The sequence below is a fragment of the Struthio camelus genome, chromosome 5, assembly GCF_040807025.1.
Source record: "Struthio camelus isolate bStrCam1 chromosome 5, bStrCam1.hap1, whole genome shotgun sequence".
Classification (NCBI taxonomy): Eukaryota; Metazoa; Chordata; class Aves; order Struthioniformes; family Struthionidae; genus Struthio; species Struthio camelus.
In genome coordinates, this window is record NC_090946.1 from 24,838,982 (window position 1) to 24,859,493 (window position 20,512).

Consider the following 20,512-nt stretch of genomic DNA (forward strand, 5'->3'; position numbering starts at 1 on the left):
GTATTTGACACAACACATTTGTTTCTAAAAGGTCTGGTATTTATCATGGTAGCTGACCTTACCTGAAAATATCCGGAAAAAGGGTTTTGAAGTACTTGAAAGAACTCTTAAAAGATTACCATACATATCTTTATAAATTCAACCGAAAACGTTAGTCTTATAGGAAGAAATTTTATTCATAGTTCATTCACTGAATTAATTTGACTCAACATTGCAATAGTCTCACACACAAAAAATTCTAATTCTCAATATTACCAATACCCACAGTTTTTTACGACTCTCATTTCATCAGAACTTAAAAAAAAAAAAAGTGAAGCAAAAAAGTGAAGGAGAGTTCATTCACATGAGCCCTACCTGACAGAGAAAAAAATAAGTGTGCTTTCCCCAAAAGAAGAAACATCAACACATCGATACCTTACCTAGAAAATAAGCTGATAATTATAATTCATGTTCAATATAATGAGTCAGTCCGAATAAAGAAAGATGATTTACAAGAACACTGATTGTTTTGGAAAAAATACCTTATAGCAAATAGGACTTGTTTTAAGCATCTATTTTCTTTTAGTCAAATGAATCTTTTAGTGGAATACATCCTTAAGCATCCTTATTACAAGAATACCTGAACATCCAAATCCCATTATGTTACGGCCTAACTGAACAAAGGAAGGGTCTCCACCCTGAAAACATCGCTATACAACAAATGTAAAACATTATCTCTGCATAACAACTGTATCAGAAGTGGATCAAAAGTAATAAGCAGATAAGCTGACACAGCAGAAGCAAGAAGAAGCATAGAGATGTAAGAATGCCAACACCTTTTTTGCACTTTGACAGCAACTTTTCCCATTCAAAAAGACCTTCTCTTGCCATCTCCATTCCCCCTGTTTTACCTTCACCTTTAACTGTTTAATTCAGAACACTTCTGTCATCACCACATAACTAAATCTGCAACTTTTTAACATGTCTTACCTGAATAGCTGTCAATGCAGGATGCTAGCTCCTTGTAGGACAGCCTTGCTACTTTAGGTACTTGTATCTCATTTTAAATAATAAAAAAGCACATTATGTTATTTGTTTAGACTAAAAACAATACAGTTTATTACAAAAAGTAAATTTGTAATGAGATCATTACAAAAGTTGGTTTTCTGGCCACGGTGACTATGCTAGCCTAGATATTCTGTATTTCTTCTATATACAAACAATGCACATAAATCAGCAGTAGCTTAAGGAACATGTTACTTGCCACAGTATACAAACTAATATATTATAAATGCAATAGGCAGACAAAACTGGATTGAGATTGCAATACCAGAGCTATGAAACTACACTCCTCCATAGCTCCTTTATCTGGATCCCCATGTTGCCTTCCTATCTATTTTTAACATATCAGAAAGTACGTAAGTTCCCTTTCACCAGCAAAGTAAAATCTGACAGATCTACATAAACAGGAGTCTGAAGTTACTGTATTTTATGAATTGAACAAAGTGCTTTTAATACACTATCCTTTCTTGTATATTTATTTGCAATTTTTAAAACTGTCATGTCAGACACTGGAAAACACGTATGTCCTTACTATCCGAATATAGAGGTCTTCAGACTATGAAAAGTAACACAACTTGAGTATTTCCCTAAGACCCTATTAGAAGTTTCAAAATTTCCAGAGAAGAATATGTTTTTTCCCCAGCCCACTCACTACATTCTACTACACTGAAATAATAAGACAGTCATAAGGACGTCCAGAGAATGTGTGTAGATACACTCCTTTTAGTTTGCTCAGCAGTGGAGTAAGAAGGATGTTTTAGTCTTATTAAATTCCTGATATTTTTTCTTGTTTTTTGGCACTGGATTACTTCATGGCACTCTAGAACATTCAGTGTCTGAATCACCTTTCATTTTAAAGAAATAAGATGAATTAAGTAGTATCTGAATACAGTTTACCTCATCGAATTTTTGTGACTTAGTGAAAACATGATTTTTCCCTTTCCTGATAAAGCATTAGACCTGCAGAAGGATGATGTCTAGTGGATCCAGATGTTTACATATGCTTGGAGAAAAATGTGAAACTATCACCAGTACCTTCTACTGAGGAAAGCGCTTCTGTATTATCATCATTTGATCTAATTCTGCAATCTAATTCAGTGTTTTTTCAAGGCAGTCTGCAAATCTTTCTCTTTTTAATAAAGAGGTGGCAATGGCTGGAGAACTGAAAAAGTCCACTGTATCGTACGCTCTCTTGTTGAGGAACTCCTCTCTTCCCCATCTTGACGTCATACTGCATTGAGAAACCTGACTTTTTCCATCACAGGTTTCTTGCTCCAAAGACTCTTGAGAAAACTGTAAAACACCTCCACTCTACAGTATGGGGGGGAGGCTTGGGTGTTGTTTTTTTTAAATTTTGTTTTGCAACTTCTCTTGCTCTGGTTACAGAGTGATACTGGCAAATGCAACTTCTCGGTTTAAAAAAGATCCTAACTATGATCAGAACTGCTGCATTTTGCTCCAGTTTTCAAATTCACATGAAAAGCTCCCTTATCCCTTAGGCTTCTCTCGCTGAATTCAACTCCTAAGTTGAATCCAGTGCTGCTGGACTATATGACAAAAGAAGCTCTGTACTGCCAGTATGGTTGTTTACTTCAGTGGCATTGGCTACTAGTAAACAACCAACAGAGACTTCCTTATGCAATTTCCTGTTCTTTTTAAATCTTGCTATGACTCCACGCCTGGAACAGTTTGCAGTAGAATCAAGAACCTCCTGTTTGCAAGGTGTCCGAAACCTAGAACTGCCTCTGTGATTCAGAACATCATGGTCAGATTTCACAGCAGCAAAAGACTGCTCTGATGAAGGAAGACGACTGAGATTGTTTGTATGACGTCAATATTATAAAAATGCAAGACATTAATATAATATTTTCCTCACTAAAGCTTTCTTGATTATCATTCACCACTGCAGTACCAAGAACAACTTTGTTTATTTTCTTTACGATAAAGGCCCATGGAAGAAAAACGTTCTGCTTCTTCCAAGAATCTCTTTGTATACAGTTCAGCTGATTTTTTTGTTTCCGTATCACGTTCTTCTTAAGACGTTTATTCATTTTACCATCACTGTCAGGAGCAGGAGGGGTTTCCCCACATAGACATCCAGGTTCTTCTGTTTTACAGAGGTTAGATTTTTCTCCTTCTCCCTGTGTCTCCCATTCTTTTCCTAAGTTTAGGATTTGTTTTTCCACTTTGCCACGTCCTTTTCCAGAGAGTTCTTTATAATCAAGGTAAGCTCCAAACTTACACAGAAGTTTAATTTCTTCTTCTGGATTGAACTAGGAGAGCTCAGAAAAAGAGAGTCGTGATAGTCACATGAAAGAAAATCAGTATATACAGTAGCTCGCAAAATTGTCTTTCTGACAATGATATAATGTTCACTGAGAACAGGGAAATATTGTTAGTACAGTGTTAAGAATAAACTATTAAAATTAAAACCCTGAGTACTCAGAGAGATGTTAAACTACTCATCTCAAGCCTCTTCAGAGGATAATGACAGAAGAGGGCTTAATTCTGCTCCCAAGGAAATCACTAAGATCATTTTTTTGAGACTAAGGTATGTTACAAATTCAAAGAAACAAAAGAGAAAATATTAGATAAGGACATCGTGCCACAGTTAACATTTCACTAAAGACTTCTAACATCTAACTTCTTGTAATTTCTAGATATGTCTAGCTTGCAGTAGAAAAGATTTCCTGAGTTTATTCTCAGTTTTAAAAACAAAGATTTCCTTGTCTGCGTTGAAAATGGATGCACTCACCCATACTCTGACTACCATACTCTAACTACCTCAGAACTGGCATACCTGACAAAGCTAACAGTTTAGATATTTCAGCTATGGCAGAATATATTGCTCGGAAGAATTAGCTACCTTAAAAAATAAAAAGTAAGTAGCAGATAATAAGTACCTCTACCCCCTTCTTAAAAAGGCAAGATAGCTAATGTAAATGGATAGTTCAAAATCATAAATCTCAGCTACTTCCAGGACTTAGGCCTCCAAGAAAACTCAGATGCATTAAACATCTTATGCATTTAACAGTAACAGTTGTAGCGTCCTCAAATGTACATAAGCAAATAGTCAAGGAAGCAACACGACCATAATAACCATGTATTTGAAATCATATTTCTCATATCTCGTGACTTTATCTGTATAAAGCGAGTATTGCATAAGAAATGCTGGTTTGTTTTTTCTTCCATATCCAGCTCTGTAGTTCTGCCTGCGAAAGTCCCACAGATATGGTTTAACGAGATTTCTTCATACTGCATATTAGTGCCAAATTAATTCTGTGGTTGAAATAACATCTTATGTAACTAATGTTTTTAGAAAACAACATTGTCTGGGGGAAAAAAAAAGTCATTAAGGAATTCGAGCATATTGAGTGGCATCATCTGCAGCCACATAATGGATTTGAAAAAGCCAACCCAACACAAAAAGCAACTAGTAATTTGTCTGAAACCTCTCAAAACATTCACCTTCTGCAGGAGACTTAAAATAAATAAACAAACAAAAGCCCTCCACATGGAACATTTGACTCTAAATGTCTTCATTCCTTCCCTTTCTTCAAAGAAAGGGGAAAAAAAAAAAGAAACAAACTAGCTTGTTACTTCATCCTAAGGTAAAGTCATTGTCTAAGCAGTCAAAGAATCAGAAACCAAAAGCAGGGAAGCTCTGCAAACTGTTTCTTATGCTATGAATTTCTTATTTGCAAAAATCAAATCATGAAAACATCTTTCTTCAAAACACCTTTTTTGATCACTGTTTTATTCCTTTTAACATAGTGATTCCTGGCTTGATCAGCATGACTATGCACAAACAGTTGCCCTCTCAATTTTCAAAAGAGGCACCATAACATTGCTGTAACTGCTGAGGAATGTACAAAAGGACTCTCAAGACTCTGTAATCTAATTTGACTGTATGGAAATGTAGCAACCAAAAAGGTTACGTTCCTTATTTGTGAGTGCAGCAGAAGTACTGTACCAAGGTTGCCAAGAACATCAATGTTTTTATGAGGTAACTAAAGATTCACTAACCTCTTCTTTTCTGAAATATGCGTACTACATCCTGAATAAATCTAAAGCTATGAAAATAAATGACAAAGAAATACAGAGAGAGGACTAACAAAGGACAGGTATACTACACTTTCAGCCTGTCTTTGGAGAAATGTGGGACAAGTGAAAACAGAAAGAGGCTGAAGTAGCAGTAATAAAATAGGGAAGATCAGACTGCAAGGATTAACAAAAATTTACCTTTTTAGCAAAATTTTTGAAGTTTGTAAAATGCGTTAAAAGTCAGGCTTTCCCCCCCCCACCATATTCAGCAGTCAGAACAGGCCAAAAAAGTCCTAAAAGACAAATGTGACTTACTTCTATTATCTTTGATAATAACTTCTTGGCAGTTTTCACAAGGTAACCCTTTGATGATGTTGGCATTTTCTCCATTTCAGAAACCTTCGCAGACTAAGAAGGAAAAAAAAATCCACAATACACCACAGATCTTGGATGCAGAGTAGGATGTGTATGTATGTGTGTGTATGTTATGCAAACTTTCCTGTATGCGGTAGTAAACCTAGAACATCAACAAGTTCATGCATGCCTTTGGCTCTCTCTTATTCTGGTAGACAGGTTTCCCAACAGCGTATTTGGAATTTGATTTCCATTAAGTGTTTCCTTTACTGTCTGTATCAAAACTCTATACACTGATGTTAGCACTTTAAAATTTGTTCGGGCTGCTTACTGTAAATCTTTTGCTACCATAAGGAACACAAAAACAGCACATGAGTGAAGGCACAGGAAAAGAAAGGGGTAAGTTTCTTGGATAAACAATGGTAAACATTCATTCCCTACGAAAAAAAAAAGTGGTAAATACTATATAGGGCCCAGTTCATCACTGCAGCTACAAGTATGGCACAGAGACCCTTCCGATTCATACACCCCTGCCGCTCCATGGACGCACCCTACATTACTTGCCAACCAAAGGGAAAAAAAAAACAAAAACAAGGAGCACTCCTCCCTTAACATCAGCATTTAGAAGAACCCTCTGCTGAAAAGCTAAGCCCCATGAATGGATTTGGATCTGATTCAAAAGATTTGTAATTCGTCTCTATGTAGGCATTTCAGATGTGCTTACATCTAACAGAGCCAGTTAACAAGCCCAATCTAAATCAGAGTAACAGGCAAATGGTTACGTAGTGAACTTAACAACTGTCACAATTATTTTGCAATGGGCAAAGTAGTAATAGTATAGCAAGAAATTTACATCCTGTGCTAGCACCAATTTGGAAACCCAAATTCATATAAAAGTGCATACATTTCGGAGTCAGATCTGCTGCCAAATGTTTCAATTAAAATATTGGGGAAACACCTGCTCTCAAGAGGCATCTTCCTGAAAGGCAGTGCTGACAAACAAGGACAGGAGTTATAATTTTTTATTATTATTATTTTCCCCCCACATTAATTCAGTTCAACCAACAGATGTACTCCAAACATTTAGATGAAAAGTCACTTCAAAAAAAAAAAATATCGTTCATACACATGTGAACAAAATGAGATTGCTTACAGAAATCAGATTCTTAAAATTCTCACTACTTAGTGCTTTGTTTTAATCTCTCACTCAGAAGAGAGACCCCTAGCTTCACAGGATTACTGTATCCATGCAGATCCCATACTCTGACAGGCTACTTATACTCCAGTCTGAATTTAAAAAACAGTCAAGAGTCCATACTGTTTCCGATCCTATGACCCAAGCAGAACAGGAGACAACTTGCTGGGAGATTTCAGACAGTGTTTTACCAGTTTGAGGATACTTTGTAGACAAGTCCCAGCCCAGCCTGACTCACACTATGTCCACACTGACATTCCTTGTGTTCATCCTTTGACAGCATTCCCTATGCCAGAGCTCCAGTGCTGGCAGCTGCCGGAGACCGGCAGCTGACATTTTAAATGCTATGTCAGACCTCTGGCAGCTCCCTTTGCTGCTGCCAGAGGTAAAGCTACATTAATTCGTGCAAGAAAGCCCCCAGCAACCCCCAAGGAGATGAGGCCTTAAAGCCGCAGAACGCTACAGATGCTCAGCAGACAGCCTATTGCAAAACAAGGACAAGGTTGAGCTTAGAGAACCACAGAGCCAGCAGCAGAGAGGGTTTTAGGCCAAGCCTCCCAACAGCTCTGTACATACAACATCCCTTTCAGAGCTGAACATAAGGTCTAAAATTAAGATATTTTATTTAAGCTCCTCTTACTCTTGCAACAACCTGAAGCAGACAGAAAGCCTGCAGATGTGTTTCCCGTCTGTGACACCTGAGAATAAAACCAACAAGCAAAGGCAGAAAACCCAAGAAACCTTCTTCATTTAAAAGCTGCTTTAGGGATGTCTCACTGTGGCACACCCTGTGCCATGTCCCTGTGGGAATACGATGTTTGCTCTCTGCAAGCTGTATCTCCACAAGCAGAAAGCCACAGGGCTGTGCACACATGAGCATCCTGTGAAAGGATAGGAGGAAAACCCTGGCAGGAAGAATGACCCATAGCTAAAGAGCAACTCTTCCTCTTCCTAAAACTGCTACAGAATAACCCAGTCCCTCCCAGTATTTCCCAAACTACAAAGTTTCTTCCCTTACCAGGGAAGAAAATGACTTGTGCAGGCACAGAGCAATGCAGACAGGGTATCCAAGCCCTGTCACTAAGCACCACTTATACAGGAATGGGAAGAGAGGTGACAGCCCCTTCTTGCTGTCCTCCCACTACCCCTGCAGAAAAGGCTGGCAGGTTCTTATCCTGGGACAGGGCAAGGGGCCCCACAGCAGAGGCTGCAAAACGAGGGAACCCAAGGCTCACATCCTGCTGTGGTCCTGCCCTTGCACGCACCAGAGCCATGAGATGGCATGTGGCGAGGTCCAGGCAGCTACCGCTTTACAGTGACAGTCCTGGCACCTTGGGAAGAAAACGTGAAGAAATCACTTCTTATTCAGGGGAAGGCCACCCAGGATCATAAGTCTGGGTCAAGGCAAATGGTCCCTATGTGTTAGGTCTCGCTGAGGATGGAAAACCACCCCCTGCATGCCCAAAGAACTGTGAGCAGTATAATTAGCACTTGTCAGTAATGTTAAACATCATCAAATTTAATCTGAAGGGTCACTGGGAACCCCTACTGCAAGCCTGAACCGTTTAACTCTCCTGGGCTCAAGGGCAGCTATAAATACTTCGAGTGTCCATGCTGAGAGCAGTCCCACGTGAAGCTAAGCCACTGTTATTTTTGCACATTACAGAGTCTTATTTAGTGCTGCCTTTGCACTCTCATGGTGACTCTCCAAGAGCAATCCTCGTATGCCGTAAGTGTTAATTCAATGTTTTTTAATATACTGGCTATGTCACTGTAAGGTTTTTTTTTTTTTTGAACCTCTGAAGTCACTGAATGATTTCAGTGACTGACATTACCTTCACGGTATGCATTCAAGGCAATTTGCCTTTCTTTTTGCTTTCCCACACTTAAGCCTTTGTTACGTTGGTGCGGACAGACACATCTGCCCCTTGCCACCCCCCTGCTCTACAGGACAGGGTTAGATAACATACCAGCCCACGTTCCAAAAAGAAAAGAGGTATGCCGTACACCTTATTGGTCTGTATGCTTAGAAAGAGACAGCAGATTTCCTAGCTTGCGCACACATCTTAGGTAGAGGAGCTACGGTAGGCTCCCTACTGCACTCTGGCCATGAGCCTAAGGCATCAAAATCAGTGTGAGGTTTTCTGGGATCCCTCAAACTCTACATGATACCGGCCCACATCTGTTTCCAATCTCACACCACACAAAGTGAAAGTTGTCCTGCCAGTGCATATGTTTTACTCCCAGTACCACCAGGAGGATTTTGACAAGCGCATTGAGAGGTCAATACTTTTGTTTACACTGCTAATGCCAGAAACTGCTCTGTAGTTTTAAATACACAGTGTTGAAAATTGTAAGTCACATTGATGCTGCAATATAGCGTTAATACAGGAATCCTGGGTCCTGCAAAATTCTCCGCAGGATTTCTATTTCCCTGTAATTACACCTGTAATTTAACCTTCAAATCCCTTAGATAATTCATACATAAGATTAATGCTATCATGGAAAAGAAAACTAACTTCACAAGCTAATATCTTGAATGCTCAGTGTCTTGAAACTGGTGTAGGAAGATAATCTTTAACAAAAACGTCAACGAATCTTGGTTGCTGATTAATAATTAATTAAAATAATCTCCAACTGCTTTTGATTAAAAAGGACTTAAAAGGGATTACAGCGCTAGAGAACAGAGAAGCACTTGCATGCTCACAGAGATTATAGCAGAAAACACTACTTAAGAATAGCAAAACATTTACAAGACAATGTTTACAAGTTACCTTAAAACTGAGCTTTTTTTTCTTTAACCTTGTGAAGTTCAACTTCTCTCAGAGAAGGCTACTTACCTACTCTCCTACTACACCTACAAGACTGTCTCCTACAACAATCTCTTTAAAAGGAGTGCATACCTTTTCCATAGTTAATCTCCACAGTTAATCTAAAGCTTTAATTTGCCACAGCATTCTAACATTAGAGTAGGATTTTTTTTATTCTTAATATTCTGCACATACTTCTTTAGAAGGTAGACCACAGGCATTTTCCTTTTAGATACAGTTCATAGAAGATTATGCAATGATTCTTTATCTTTAAACAATATTCTGATTCCAGCTCTTGAGTCTCAACACATTCAAGAAACGATCCAATAAAAGGCTAAAATGTAAAAACCTCTTTCTAACAACAATTACAGAAGAAGTAAAAGTAATCAGTGGTCCCTTTTTAAAGACCAGTATTCACCAGTAATTTACTCCTTATTCCTAGATTTTTATTGGCCTGCTTCACATTTAGGGAGCTAAAATCCAAGAAATGGAAATCTAGCAAAAGGCATCTTTGGAGATACCTTCAGAAACCGATATAATTGTCTCTTCTCCACCTGACATAAATTCTACCAACCCCTCTTCTGCCCTTACCCTATCTTTACTTCAGCCATACAAAGGCAAATTTTATAGCTTTTTTTTTTTTTTTTTTTTTATCCGGAAAGGATTGGATGGCGCAGTCAGTAGGCAAGGAGACGGCCTAAGATTTTCTGAGAAATGCTTCAGAGCTGCCTGTGCGATTCTGGAAAAGTTACTTGAGGCTGAAACAACAAAGTGACTGGCAGTGCAATGCACTGGTGGATTGTGATATCCTGAACTTTTACAAATCTCTGCTTCCATCAGTAGAAGTGGACTTTCCAAAGACTGAAGAGGGGAGAGGCTTGCAGCTGCCTTCTTTAAAGCACTGACAATACAGAAGAGCTCTAAAACAATGCTGCATCTGGCCACGTTTCTAGTGTTAGCAAATATGAAATGGCTATTTCACTTTGCAACCCTTGGCAAATTGCTAATGAATATCAAACTTCAAGCTTTTTTAATAGAGCAAAACCATGAAAGACACGCACGGCTGTGCTGGCTCCATAAATGATAAGGTCACCAACCTCTGAAATGGGAACTAAACCTCCCACCAACAGTCTATTTGAAAAATCAGAGCTGAAGTGCTTGAAAGAAGACATCCCAAATGAATGATATTCATGTATGCTACCTCTTTACACAGGCTTTAATGAAAAAATTGAGGTAATATTACTGTGATCAAAACCAACATCAGTTTGTATTCTGACATTTACACATTTTCTTAAGATTTTGCACCCCTACCGTTTTGGCATACGGTTGAGCATAAGAGATGTATGTCAATATTCCCTCCATTTAGTTTTTACAACTTTTTTCACTACCCATCAAATCTTGGACATGGGTGTTGGAACAGCAGCATGTGAATTTTTTCACTGTAGGAGAAATGACTGAAGCACAGTTTTGAAATAGCCTATGGAGAGGGAGGTATCCAGTTCCCGCAAGCTAACTTAAAAGTTCATCCTCTCTTATAGCGAGGACATGCTATTTACTCTGCAACGTCAATGGAGCATAACTGTATTTTCGTTAACGTGATGTATGCCTTCTTGTGCTTCAGTGACGCATTGCACTAAACCTAGTAAAAAGTGGCACTTACAGTCACAAGTGCTGAAGTACGTCAGTTTTCAGTCATTCACTAATGAACTATCTCTGAATGACTGTTTGACAATCAACAGCCTAAGAATTTCACTTATACTCTCAAATCTGGTATCATTTTTAGCTTGAGATATCAGTTTCTTTGTACTGTTAATAACGAGTTAAACCTGTGCTATGTTAATTAGCATATACATAAGACCAGGATTCCCTCCATGAAACTTGAATTATGAATGCTCCTTTTTAAAGTCTCACATGCAGAGATTAAATACTGTAGCATCCACAAATTTCAAAAGCTCACAGACATTTAATTATTAACTAGAAATTATTACACCATTAAAGATGTTCTATGCACGCATGCTACACTTGGTGTTTGTACAGTTCTAATGGCTGGAAAAATCCTGATTCTTATCTAGCAGAGACAGTTTTGTGGTAGCTACCTCTTTATCCCGATAGCGTAATATATTTAAAGCCATCGAGTCTCATGGCTTTGCCCCTAGTCAAGCACAGAAAGCAGCAAAAAACATAACAAGACCGTAACACCTCAGGAAGTCAAAAGAAATTCAAAAAGTACCATCTCTGAAAACTTCTCACTCCAGGATTTTGGGTCCCTTGTGCAAAAGAGGAAAAATCCCTCAAGGTCTAGAGTCTTTGGCCCCTTAAAAAACCAAACACACAAAACAGGAGCATCAGTGGCGTAATGATAGTCACACACCATCCTCGGAGCCTCCCAGCCAGTTCCTTCACGACTGTATCTCCTTTCTCTTGCACGCCCACATGCCTATTCTGGCTTTTCCATTCGAGTACTCCCTTGCTGATTTCATGGATCTTTGGACACCACTGGGCAACAAAGGATCACCAGTGGGCTGTGCTTCTCTCAATATCTATAAATGTTGATACTACTTTTCATTATTTGTAGAATTATATCTTTGCTACCACCAAAATATTTAGTGAAGTCTCGCTCAAAAAACAAACTAACCCCTCAATCAGCAATATAACTGTTAGTCATTAACAAAAAGAAATCTTCTCTAAAAGACAACAATTCATTAATTTCATACTTCCTTTCTCATAAAAAAAGAATCATTCCATATCATTTCCCTCCTGTAGAGGGGTAGCTCTACAGAACACTGAGCTAACATAAAATATCATTAAAAGTAAGGTACTCCTAAGTTTCTGTCTAGGTGCTTCACTTCATATATTAGGGCTGGAATGTCTTGTTAAGATGAGGGACTTTAAGATGCTACACGCTACAACACCAAAGAGGAAGAATTCCTAACTCTAAGAACTCACTCACCTTTACTACATAAATAATTTAAACCCATCAATTTGTGTAGCCAAAACACATCAGGAGCAGGCTGAAATATTAAATGATTCATGTAAATATTCAGCAAGAGGATTTCTGTGCTTAGTTCAAGAAACAGAATTCATAAAAGCTATGAAATGTACCATCTACCATAACACACTTGTAAGATGAAAACAAAACTACTGACTTTGTTATTTATGGAAGTGTCCTCTTTGAACACTTTTTCAAACGTTCACAACTACATACTGACTCCAAAACATGCTACTGCTCACCTTCTAGAAAGCAGGATGACAGTCAGGAACCTGAGGAGTTACACATTTTATACTACAAAAAAAAATATAAAAGGAAAATGAGGTCACTTTATTTTACTTAATCTCCACAACAGAGTTCCAGTAATCCTGAATACAAGAGATCTCAAGAATTACCCTAAAATGCTAAACTTTTTGGACATAAAATCAAGAGGTGTTCTCAAACCTGCATTCTTCCACAAGAGGACACTAAAACAATGAGAAAAATATTTCTATGAAAACATATACCTCTTCTTTAACTGCAAAGTACCATGCTTTCCAGTTAAAGAACTATTTCACAGTTGACATTAATGTATAATTACTTTTTCCTATTGCGCATTCTAGTCTTTCTGAAGATTAATATTTGATTTCTAATGTGCCTGAGGTAGCACAAAAACACAGATACACATAAGTTTTTTGCAGACAAAACCAGCAACTAATGCATACCGAAGAAATATCCTTGTATTTCCTTTGAAAGTGCGCTGTTAGCCTTAAATTTACAACGAAGCAAGCACGTGCTTAATTTCACAGCCCTATTTCAAAGAACAGTTTCTGGGCACAAAGCAAGCGCGCGTGCGTTAGCAGGATGACACCTACTTTACCTTCGCACTCTTTCTGTTGGTTTCCAGCCCCGCATTCAGTGGTGGGTAAACCCCATCCAGGTGCGAAGAGAAAATGAGTAACGCAAACTGGAGGAGCTCACTGAAACCACAGCCCACGCCCTTCATCCCACTTTGCCACGGGGCGACGCACCTGCGCGCGGCGAAGCGCGTGCCAGTGGCGTGGCGCGGCCCGCCGGACTCTCGGGCGCCCTTCCGCGCCTGCCCTGCCCTTCCGGCCGCCCTAGGCCCAGGCCTCGCCCGCCTCCAGCGGGCCGGCAGCGCACCGAGGCCTCGCACCCGCCGCCTCGGCCCCGCCGTCGCCGGCGGGCGGAGAAACCCCACGCCCGAAGCAACCCCCCTCCCCCCCCCCCCCGTAAACTCCCTCCCGCACCTGAAGGGAATCGCTCACTCCTCAGCGTACAGCTCACAACCGCCTGCTCTCTCTCGCTTACCGGGCACAACTTAACTTTACCCCTTCGCTCATCCGCCCGACCTGCCCCGCCAACCGCGAAGCTTGCGGCGGGCAGAGGCCGCGCCCAACGCGCGGTCCAAGAGCCGCCGCCGCCGCCGCCGTCCCCCCGCGCAGGGGCCGCCACTGCCCCCGGCCCCCCGCATCGCACTGCCCCACACCGCCCGCCCCGCCCCGCCCCGCCCCGCCCCGCGCGCGCAGCGGCCGGCGCCGGAGCTGGGGCCGTGGCGCACCCGCGCGGCGGGGCCGGGCGAGCAGGCGGCGTCGCCGCGCGGTCTCGCGAGAGCGGCGCCGTCGGCCATTTTGCCATTGATTGGCGCCGGCGGAGGGCGGCGGCGGCGGTGGGGGTGGAGGCTGCGCCGTGGGCGTCCCCCCGCCTCCCGCTGCTGACGACGGCGCCGCTCCGCTCCGGCTGCTGCGGGCCGCGCCACCGGCCATGGTGCCCAGCGAGGAGAACCAGCTCGTCCCCAAAGAGGTGAGGCGAGGCTGGGGCGGAGCGGAGGGGGCGCGGGGCCGAGGCGGCTGCCGCGGCGGGCGGGCAGGCAGGCAGGCGGCCCGCGGAGCTGGGCCCGGCGGCGGCGGAGGCCCGGCCTAGCCCGGCCCGGCCTGGCTCGGCTTGGCATGGCCGTGCGCGGCCCGGACCGGGGGTGCGCCAGGGCCCGTCGCCGCGAGGGGGGCGGGAGGTGTCCGCCTGTGGGGCCGGGCAGAGCGGGGGCTTTCCCGCGTGGGGAGGCCGGTGCGCGGGGCCTGGGGCGGCCGCCCGGGGAGCTGCACCTGTCCGCGCCGCGGCGGCGGCCTGCGTGCGGGCCCGGCGCGGCCTCTGGCGAGGGGGGGGCAGCGGCCGGGGCCTGCGGAGCCCGGCTGGGCGAGGAGGAGGGGAGGGTCGCGGCGGGCCCGGCCGGGCCGGCCCCTGGCGGCGGCGCTGCGTGCGCTGCGGCCGCCGAGGGACGGGCACCTGCCTGCGAAATGGCAGCCGGGAGGGGCCGGTGGCGGCGGCGCCGCACGCCACGGGCAGCGCTGCCCGGTCCCGGGGGTGGGCTGGGCTTCCTGTGCCGTGGGCCCCTCGTCGGCTTTGCCGCGGGGAGGGAGGGAGAAGGACTTGCTTTTGGCCGTAGGCTGAAGATAAGAGCCTGCTGAAAGAGGAAGGCTGAGCCTCTGTCCCGAGATGATAGGCAAACGACACGTGTCAAGTGCGACAGATACCGCTCAGGGCGGGCGGAGGGGGAGAGGAGCTCCCCCAGGGGTGGTGTGAAACGTTTGGAAACAATTATTCATAGAGCAGTGTTCACAGAAATACTTCAGCAGGAACTTTACTTCGTGAGCAGGTATACTTACGTATTCAGTCAACTTTTTGGCCGTTTTACTCTTCTGTTAAAATTGTTCAAGCCACTCCTGTCGTTTTTCGTCAAATGTCAGTGGTCTGTTATATCTGCCTGTTTCATAACGCATACGTACGGGAAGCTCTGTGAGGCAAGGACTTTAATTTTATGGAGTTTAGCAAAACAAAGTGATGATCCTTGAGCACAGCTGTGAAACAAACAGCAGTACTGAGTTTCGGAAACAAATTTGTGTATATGGAATTGTATGGGTAAGTAAAGGATATCTATGGATCAAGTAAACTTTACCTCTTTTTAAAAGCCAAACATTTAAGAGACTAAATCCCTTTACAGGGGGGAAAAAAGTCTCTAAAACATAAGACAAGCAATGGCGTATAATAGCTAATATACCTAAATAGTTCATTTAAAAAGGGAGAACATAGAAATAAAGGAGACACGCAGGACAAGTCTTGTGACTTCTGTGGTAGATAAGTGGAACAGATTAGTTGATTAATAACAAACAGCTCAGCTAGTTTCTTAGTTATATATATTAATAGTATCCCTGTTGACTTTAAAGTTATATTCAGAATATACGTATGATTCAGATGTGTATTTTTAACTGACTCATTGGATAGGATTTTACACGCTCTTTTATCTGTAGGGAAGGTAAGCATGGGTAAAGGAAGATGAATATAAAAAAATTACAATGATTACAGATAGGGCCATCTTAAGCATACAGTATGAAATCTATAAACTTTGTTCGTTGCTAATGATACAGAGAGTTGCTTCCTTTTTTTTAACAAGTTTTCTCAAGCTCTATATTATTCCCCCGTGCATTTTGCAAATAAACAAAATGGAGCAATGTTGAGAATACTGTAAATGTGATCGTTTGTTCTCTGAAGAGTCAGTTCTGCAACATTTTGGGGATTTGTTTAACAACTGATGGAATTTTCATGGAGACTGTAAAAAAAAATCACAAATAGGTATTTTGATGAGAGAAACGTTAACTGTGTTAAATCCATCTAGTAAAATATATGTCAAAATGTAACTTTATCATCAACTTTTTCCAATATATTTCAGTATTTCCTCATTTTAGTTTCAGTGATAGGAAGATTAACAAGTGTTATGCTATAACGTTCACATTAAAACCTTTGGAGATTCTTAATAGTCTCATGGCAGAGAATAGAGTTATGGGTGAACGGAATTCTCCAGGTCCAAGTTCCAGACAACCGTCCCTTAAATCTTCCTGTTATGCCATTATCAACAGTCGGAGACAAAACAGATCTTTTGGAGTTTCGGTTCTGCTACTTTGGGGTGGATAAAGGATTACAGTTCATCTTTCTTGTCTCTTCCAAAAGGGCTGAGTGATAGTGCTTGTGAAGCTCAGTGTCTTCTGCTGTTTCAAAGATAAAGCTGGGATATTAACCAAGGTCTCCTAAATATCAGTACACTGCCATATTTTTTCCTTTGCGTCCTGATATAGAAGAGCAAGAAGAGATCTGTTTGCTTTGGGCCAGTCTGGGGAATGACTAGTCAACTAAAGGACTTGATTTTTGTTCTTGACTACAAGCTTATGTAATGCCATGGTAGTATATGGTAATAGGAGTTATTTATAGTATTAACAGCCTCTTTGTTTTAAGAGGAGAAATATAGGGGTGAGGTTATTTATAGGCCTTCAGTTTGTGTATGTATGTATATATATTCATGCTGCCAGGAGATGAGATTGCAGTTTTTAAGGTGTAATACTTTTTTTTTCGTAAGTTTTTGTAGACAATAATAGAGAATAATGGAAAATACTAGTAGTTATACTGCTGTGCTCAGACTTGTTCTTATTCATATTGGTATCTTACAAAAATTGTACCTTTGAGACATTATTCAGTTTGCATCTCTGAAGTAGACCTGAAACTTATGTTGGGTGAATCTAACTCAAATACAGGATAATAAAGTACTCTAATCAACACAGTTGATGAGAAAGATGTGTATGTTTGCTTGCTGATAATGTGAGTAAATTTTACTGAGATTTCTGTTGAAAATTAACATGTACCAGAACTCAGAGGGAATTGCCCAGACTTCCATAATTGATCAGAATTTAAAATGTATGTTTTGCTGTGAGCTTTGGAAATGTCTGTGCCAATAAATTTAACAATGCTGCACAGATACTTTTTCAACATGTTCCAGCATGAACCATCCAAAGTACAGCTGTCAGAATAAATATATGTGCTTCGTACTTGGTACTATTAAATCAAAGAAAGTAGTGGGATTGCTCTCTCACAGCTAACTAATGGGAGTTCTTTCATCTGTAGACTAATGAATCCATGTTAATCTTCTGCACTGAAAAAAATAAAAGATGTTTCTTGATGGCTATCACTTCAGCTTCTTCTTTAGAAGAACAAGAATCCGAGTAAGGTGTTTTGTAATTCAGTTTACTAAAAGGGTACTGTTCTTTTTAATGCTGATGACATTGTCATCGTTCTATTCCAGTGTATTAAGAGATTCTACTAGTATTTACAGCTTGTGTAACTTCTCAGTTTTTCCCAGCTTCCGTTCTGGTGTGCTCTGTCGTAAAGCACGAAGGTACCATTGCGACAAGGAGAGAAACTGACCGCTTCGTTGACCTAGCGAATACTCTGGAATTCAGGTTGAAAAAACCAAACATAGAAAGTATCCAAACAGAACTCCACAAAATCGTCTGTTCCTTGTGAACAAACATTCTCTGAGTGATATTCATGTAGTAATGTAATTTGATGAATAGGGCATGAGAGTAGTACGTGAGATCTTTCCCCACCTAGGTCAGCCTCTGGGCTTATTGGTAAACTCTGCAGGTTAGTTCCCCTTTCTATATATCTGGGTATTTAATCTGTAGTATAAGAAAGATAATCAGGATAATTATCTAATAGTACTTTGAGGTTGTCTGATGAAAAGATTTTGTATAAGAGACAGTTATTTGCTGGTCTTTGAATGCCAGCAAGTAACCGGCATTTAAAAACCTTGGTCTTTAAATGCTACTAGCTGAAGTTATCACTCAGTGGCAGAATATGACAATTAAATAACTTGTCACTTTAATTTTTTGTGGAAATAATACATGTTGAACATCACTGCAAACAAAAATGCAGTTTTTGCTATTATTTTGTGATTTGGTGGTAATTAAATTTGGTAAATCAAATGCATATAGTATTATGATAGTTAAATCCTTAACTTTTTGTACGGTTATGCACTCTTTCTCAAACTTGTTCCTGGTAATGGGTTTTTACTTAAGACATGAAGTAGTTCTGTGGAGGCAGAGAATGCTTTAAATATCTGTCAGTATTAAATTCTGCAGAGATATACTGGCTTGTATGCTGTCTTTCTTTAGCTTGGAATTTCAGTGTACAACAAAACTATTTGGTTTTGATATATTTTGTTGCCATTTTTAAATAGATATAGTTCATTAATTCTGTTTTTCTGTTTTTTAAAACCTAAGTACCTGTGCATTTAGATCACTGTTGCATTACATCGTGGTTTAAAAGTATAAATTTCCCTCCCTGCCCCAGTTCTGATAAAAATCATCATTATCCAATTTCCTTTTGCTGATAAGAGTATACTGACATTAATATTAACAGCAAAACTTGCAGACACTTGCTGAAATAGTCCTTTACCTTGACTCTGTTACCTGCTTGCAAGTTTTAGTCCTGTCAGAATTGAAGCCTTTTTTTTTTTCCAGAGGTTATTTTGAAGCTTTTTTCCTAGTACTTTAGTATTGATACAGTAATGCACTAAAACATGTATAAGATGTTCATGTATCCAGTAATAGCTCCAGTCCTCCTGTTGTATTTGAAAATATGTTGGTGGATATATAAGAAAGCAAATATGAAAGTCACATCTCTAGAAATTGAGTGATTGAGTTATATATTCAGGCTTCTTACTCAGTTTGGAAAGGTCTGAGATTCTTATAGCAAGAACTTCAAGCTGATACCAAGGGCTAGTATCAAGCCTTTGAATATCTGTATGGTGTGCTATCAGGTGAGCTGCTTATTTAGTAATTTATTACTCTTTTCTTGTCTTGAGCGAAACAATATTCTCAAAACAATGATATTCTCAAAGCGATAATATTTGAGTAGAACTAGAGAACTGATCATTGAAAATACTAGAAAGTCTTTAAATTTTTCCTGTAAACTTTCAGGTAAAATGGTAAACGACTTGATCACCGTTGCAACAACTGTTTATGACATAGTATTTTCTATGTTCATGTTTTGCAGTGATTTGCATGTAATCAGCTTGTTTTGAACAAATGGTCTTGCTCAGCATTTGAAGATGAAATAAGATTTAGGAGGACATTAAGGGGTAAAATCAGCAAAAGGATCGCTTGGTTGAATTTAATCAGGGAGGATTGTGACTGCAGTGTGCAAGGCTTCTTTAGGTTTGTCTGAAAAATCACAATAAATTTTAGATTGGCAGTTCTCTGAAATAGCTTAGAACTGGTTATTGTGCAGTAGTTCAGCAGAATGTTTTCTTTGACGTAAATTATTCTGTAGGTGCACAATTTGAACCCCTTAAAAGGAAATATACTATGGCCAAGTAGTTCTTTGCATGTCAAAAGGAGCATTCTTGAAGTAGAACCTGAACATGAAATATCTTCTCCATAATCAGATGTAATGAAAGTCTTATATGCTTCTTCATGTTACTTAAATGAATTCTGTAGGATTGGTGAATGTTCTAATTTTAAAAGTCAGGTAAGAAATAAATTTGATATACTATGAAAATTTTCACTGTAGATAATGTCTAAAAACAGAGGTATAAATAGCAAGATTATTTTTAGCTTCTTTGCATCCTTTGGAAGGAGAAGTACTGTGGAATACTGCAGGAGCTCAAGGACTGGAAGGCAGATACATTTATAGATTTGTGTAGATATTGTCATGAGGTCGGAAATAAAGATTTAAATTAAAATGAATTTTAAAAAGCAGATATAGTTGCTTAAAATGGGAACTGTTTTTCATTTGTAAATAAAAATTTCATTCATATATATATGTGTGTATATATATATATTTATATGGGTCCTTCATATCATTTGGGTCCTTTCTCATGCATACACTGTCAAGACTATACGTTCATAATTACACCTATATCTCTTAATCAAGAACACAAGTGTTTTGGCAAATTAGGAGCCTAAGAAGTGTTATAATAGAGTAAAGTTCATGGCAATTCCTTATTTAAAAGATTGGACAGTAAGCTTGAATGCACATCCCCTGCTACTGTGACTCTCTGTAGGAAATGATATGATTATAGGATGACATAGAGTGCAATGAGTATCCTGTTGTGTTCCTACATTACATATTTTTTTCAGAATGTTTTTGAATTAAAACAAGGAGCAGGGTGATGTTAAAGAAAACGAAGGCAAGATGCAAACTAAATGAAGCAGTATAAAGATGAGGCTGATTCCGATCCAAATAAAAAAAATT

At 40.3% G+C, this 20,512-nt stretch overlaps 2 protein-coding genes across 11 annotated transcripts in view; one reads left to right on the forward strand and one right to left on the reverse strand.

Moving 5' to 3' along the window:
- The window catches only part of LOC104152099 (uncharacterized), a 35,049-nt gene extending 21,125 nt beyond the window's left edge, over nt 1–13,924 (reverse strand). Inside the window, exons 1-5 of one of the 9 annotated variants that reach the window (XR_011141390.1) lie at nt 13,684–13,781; nt 12,676–12,727; nt 11,675–11,758; nt 5,401–5,493; nt 156–3,314 (exon numbers count right to left, since the gene is read on the reverse strand). Coding sequence is in view for 3 of the 9 variants with exons in the window: in XM_068945125.1 (XP_068801226.1) it covers nt 2,808–3,314; nt 5,401–5,493; nt 13,293–13,418 (726 nt within the window). In the remaining 6 variants the exon portion in view is untranslated. Of the gene's footprint in view, nt 1–155; nt 3,324–5,400; nt 5,494–11,674; nt 11,759–12,675; nt 12,728–13,292; nt 13,437–13,683 lie in introns of those variants that run through there. The other 8 variants (XR_011141387.1, XR_011141386.1, XM_068945126.1 and 5 more) reach the window with 8 other exon arrangements.
- Nucleotides 13,925–14,047: 123 nt separating this feature from the next.
- USP47 (ubiquitin specific peptidase 47) overlaps nt 14,048–20,512 on the forward strand; it is a 58,429-nt gene continuing 51,964 nt past the window's right edge. The window contains exon 1 of one of the 2 annotated variants that reach the window (XM_068945104.1): nt 14,048–14,236. In XM_068945104.1, the coding sequence (XP_068801205.1) occupies nt 14,198–14,236 (39 nt within the window). In that variant the 5' untranslated portion in view covers nt 14,048–14,197. Of the gene's footprint in view, nt 14,237–14,863; nt 15,087–20,512 lie in introns of those variants that run through there. The other variant, XM_068945105.1, reaches the window with a different exon arrangement.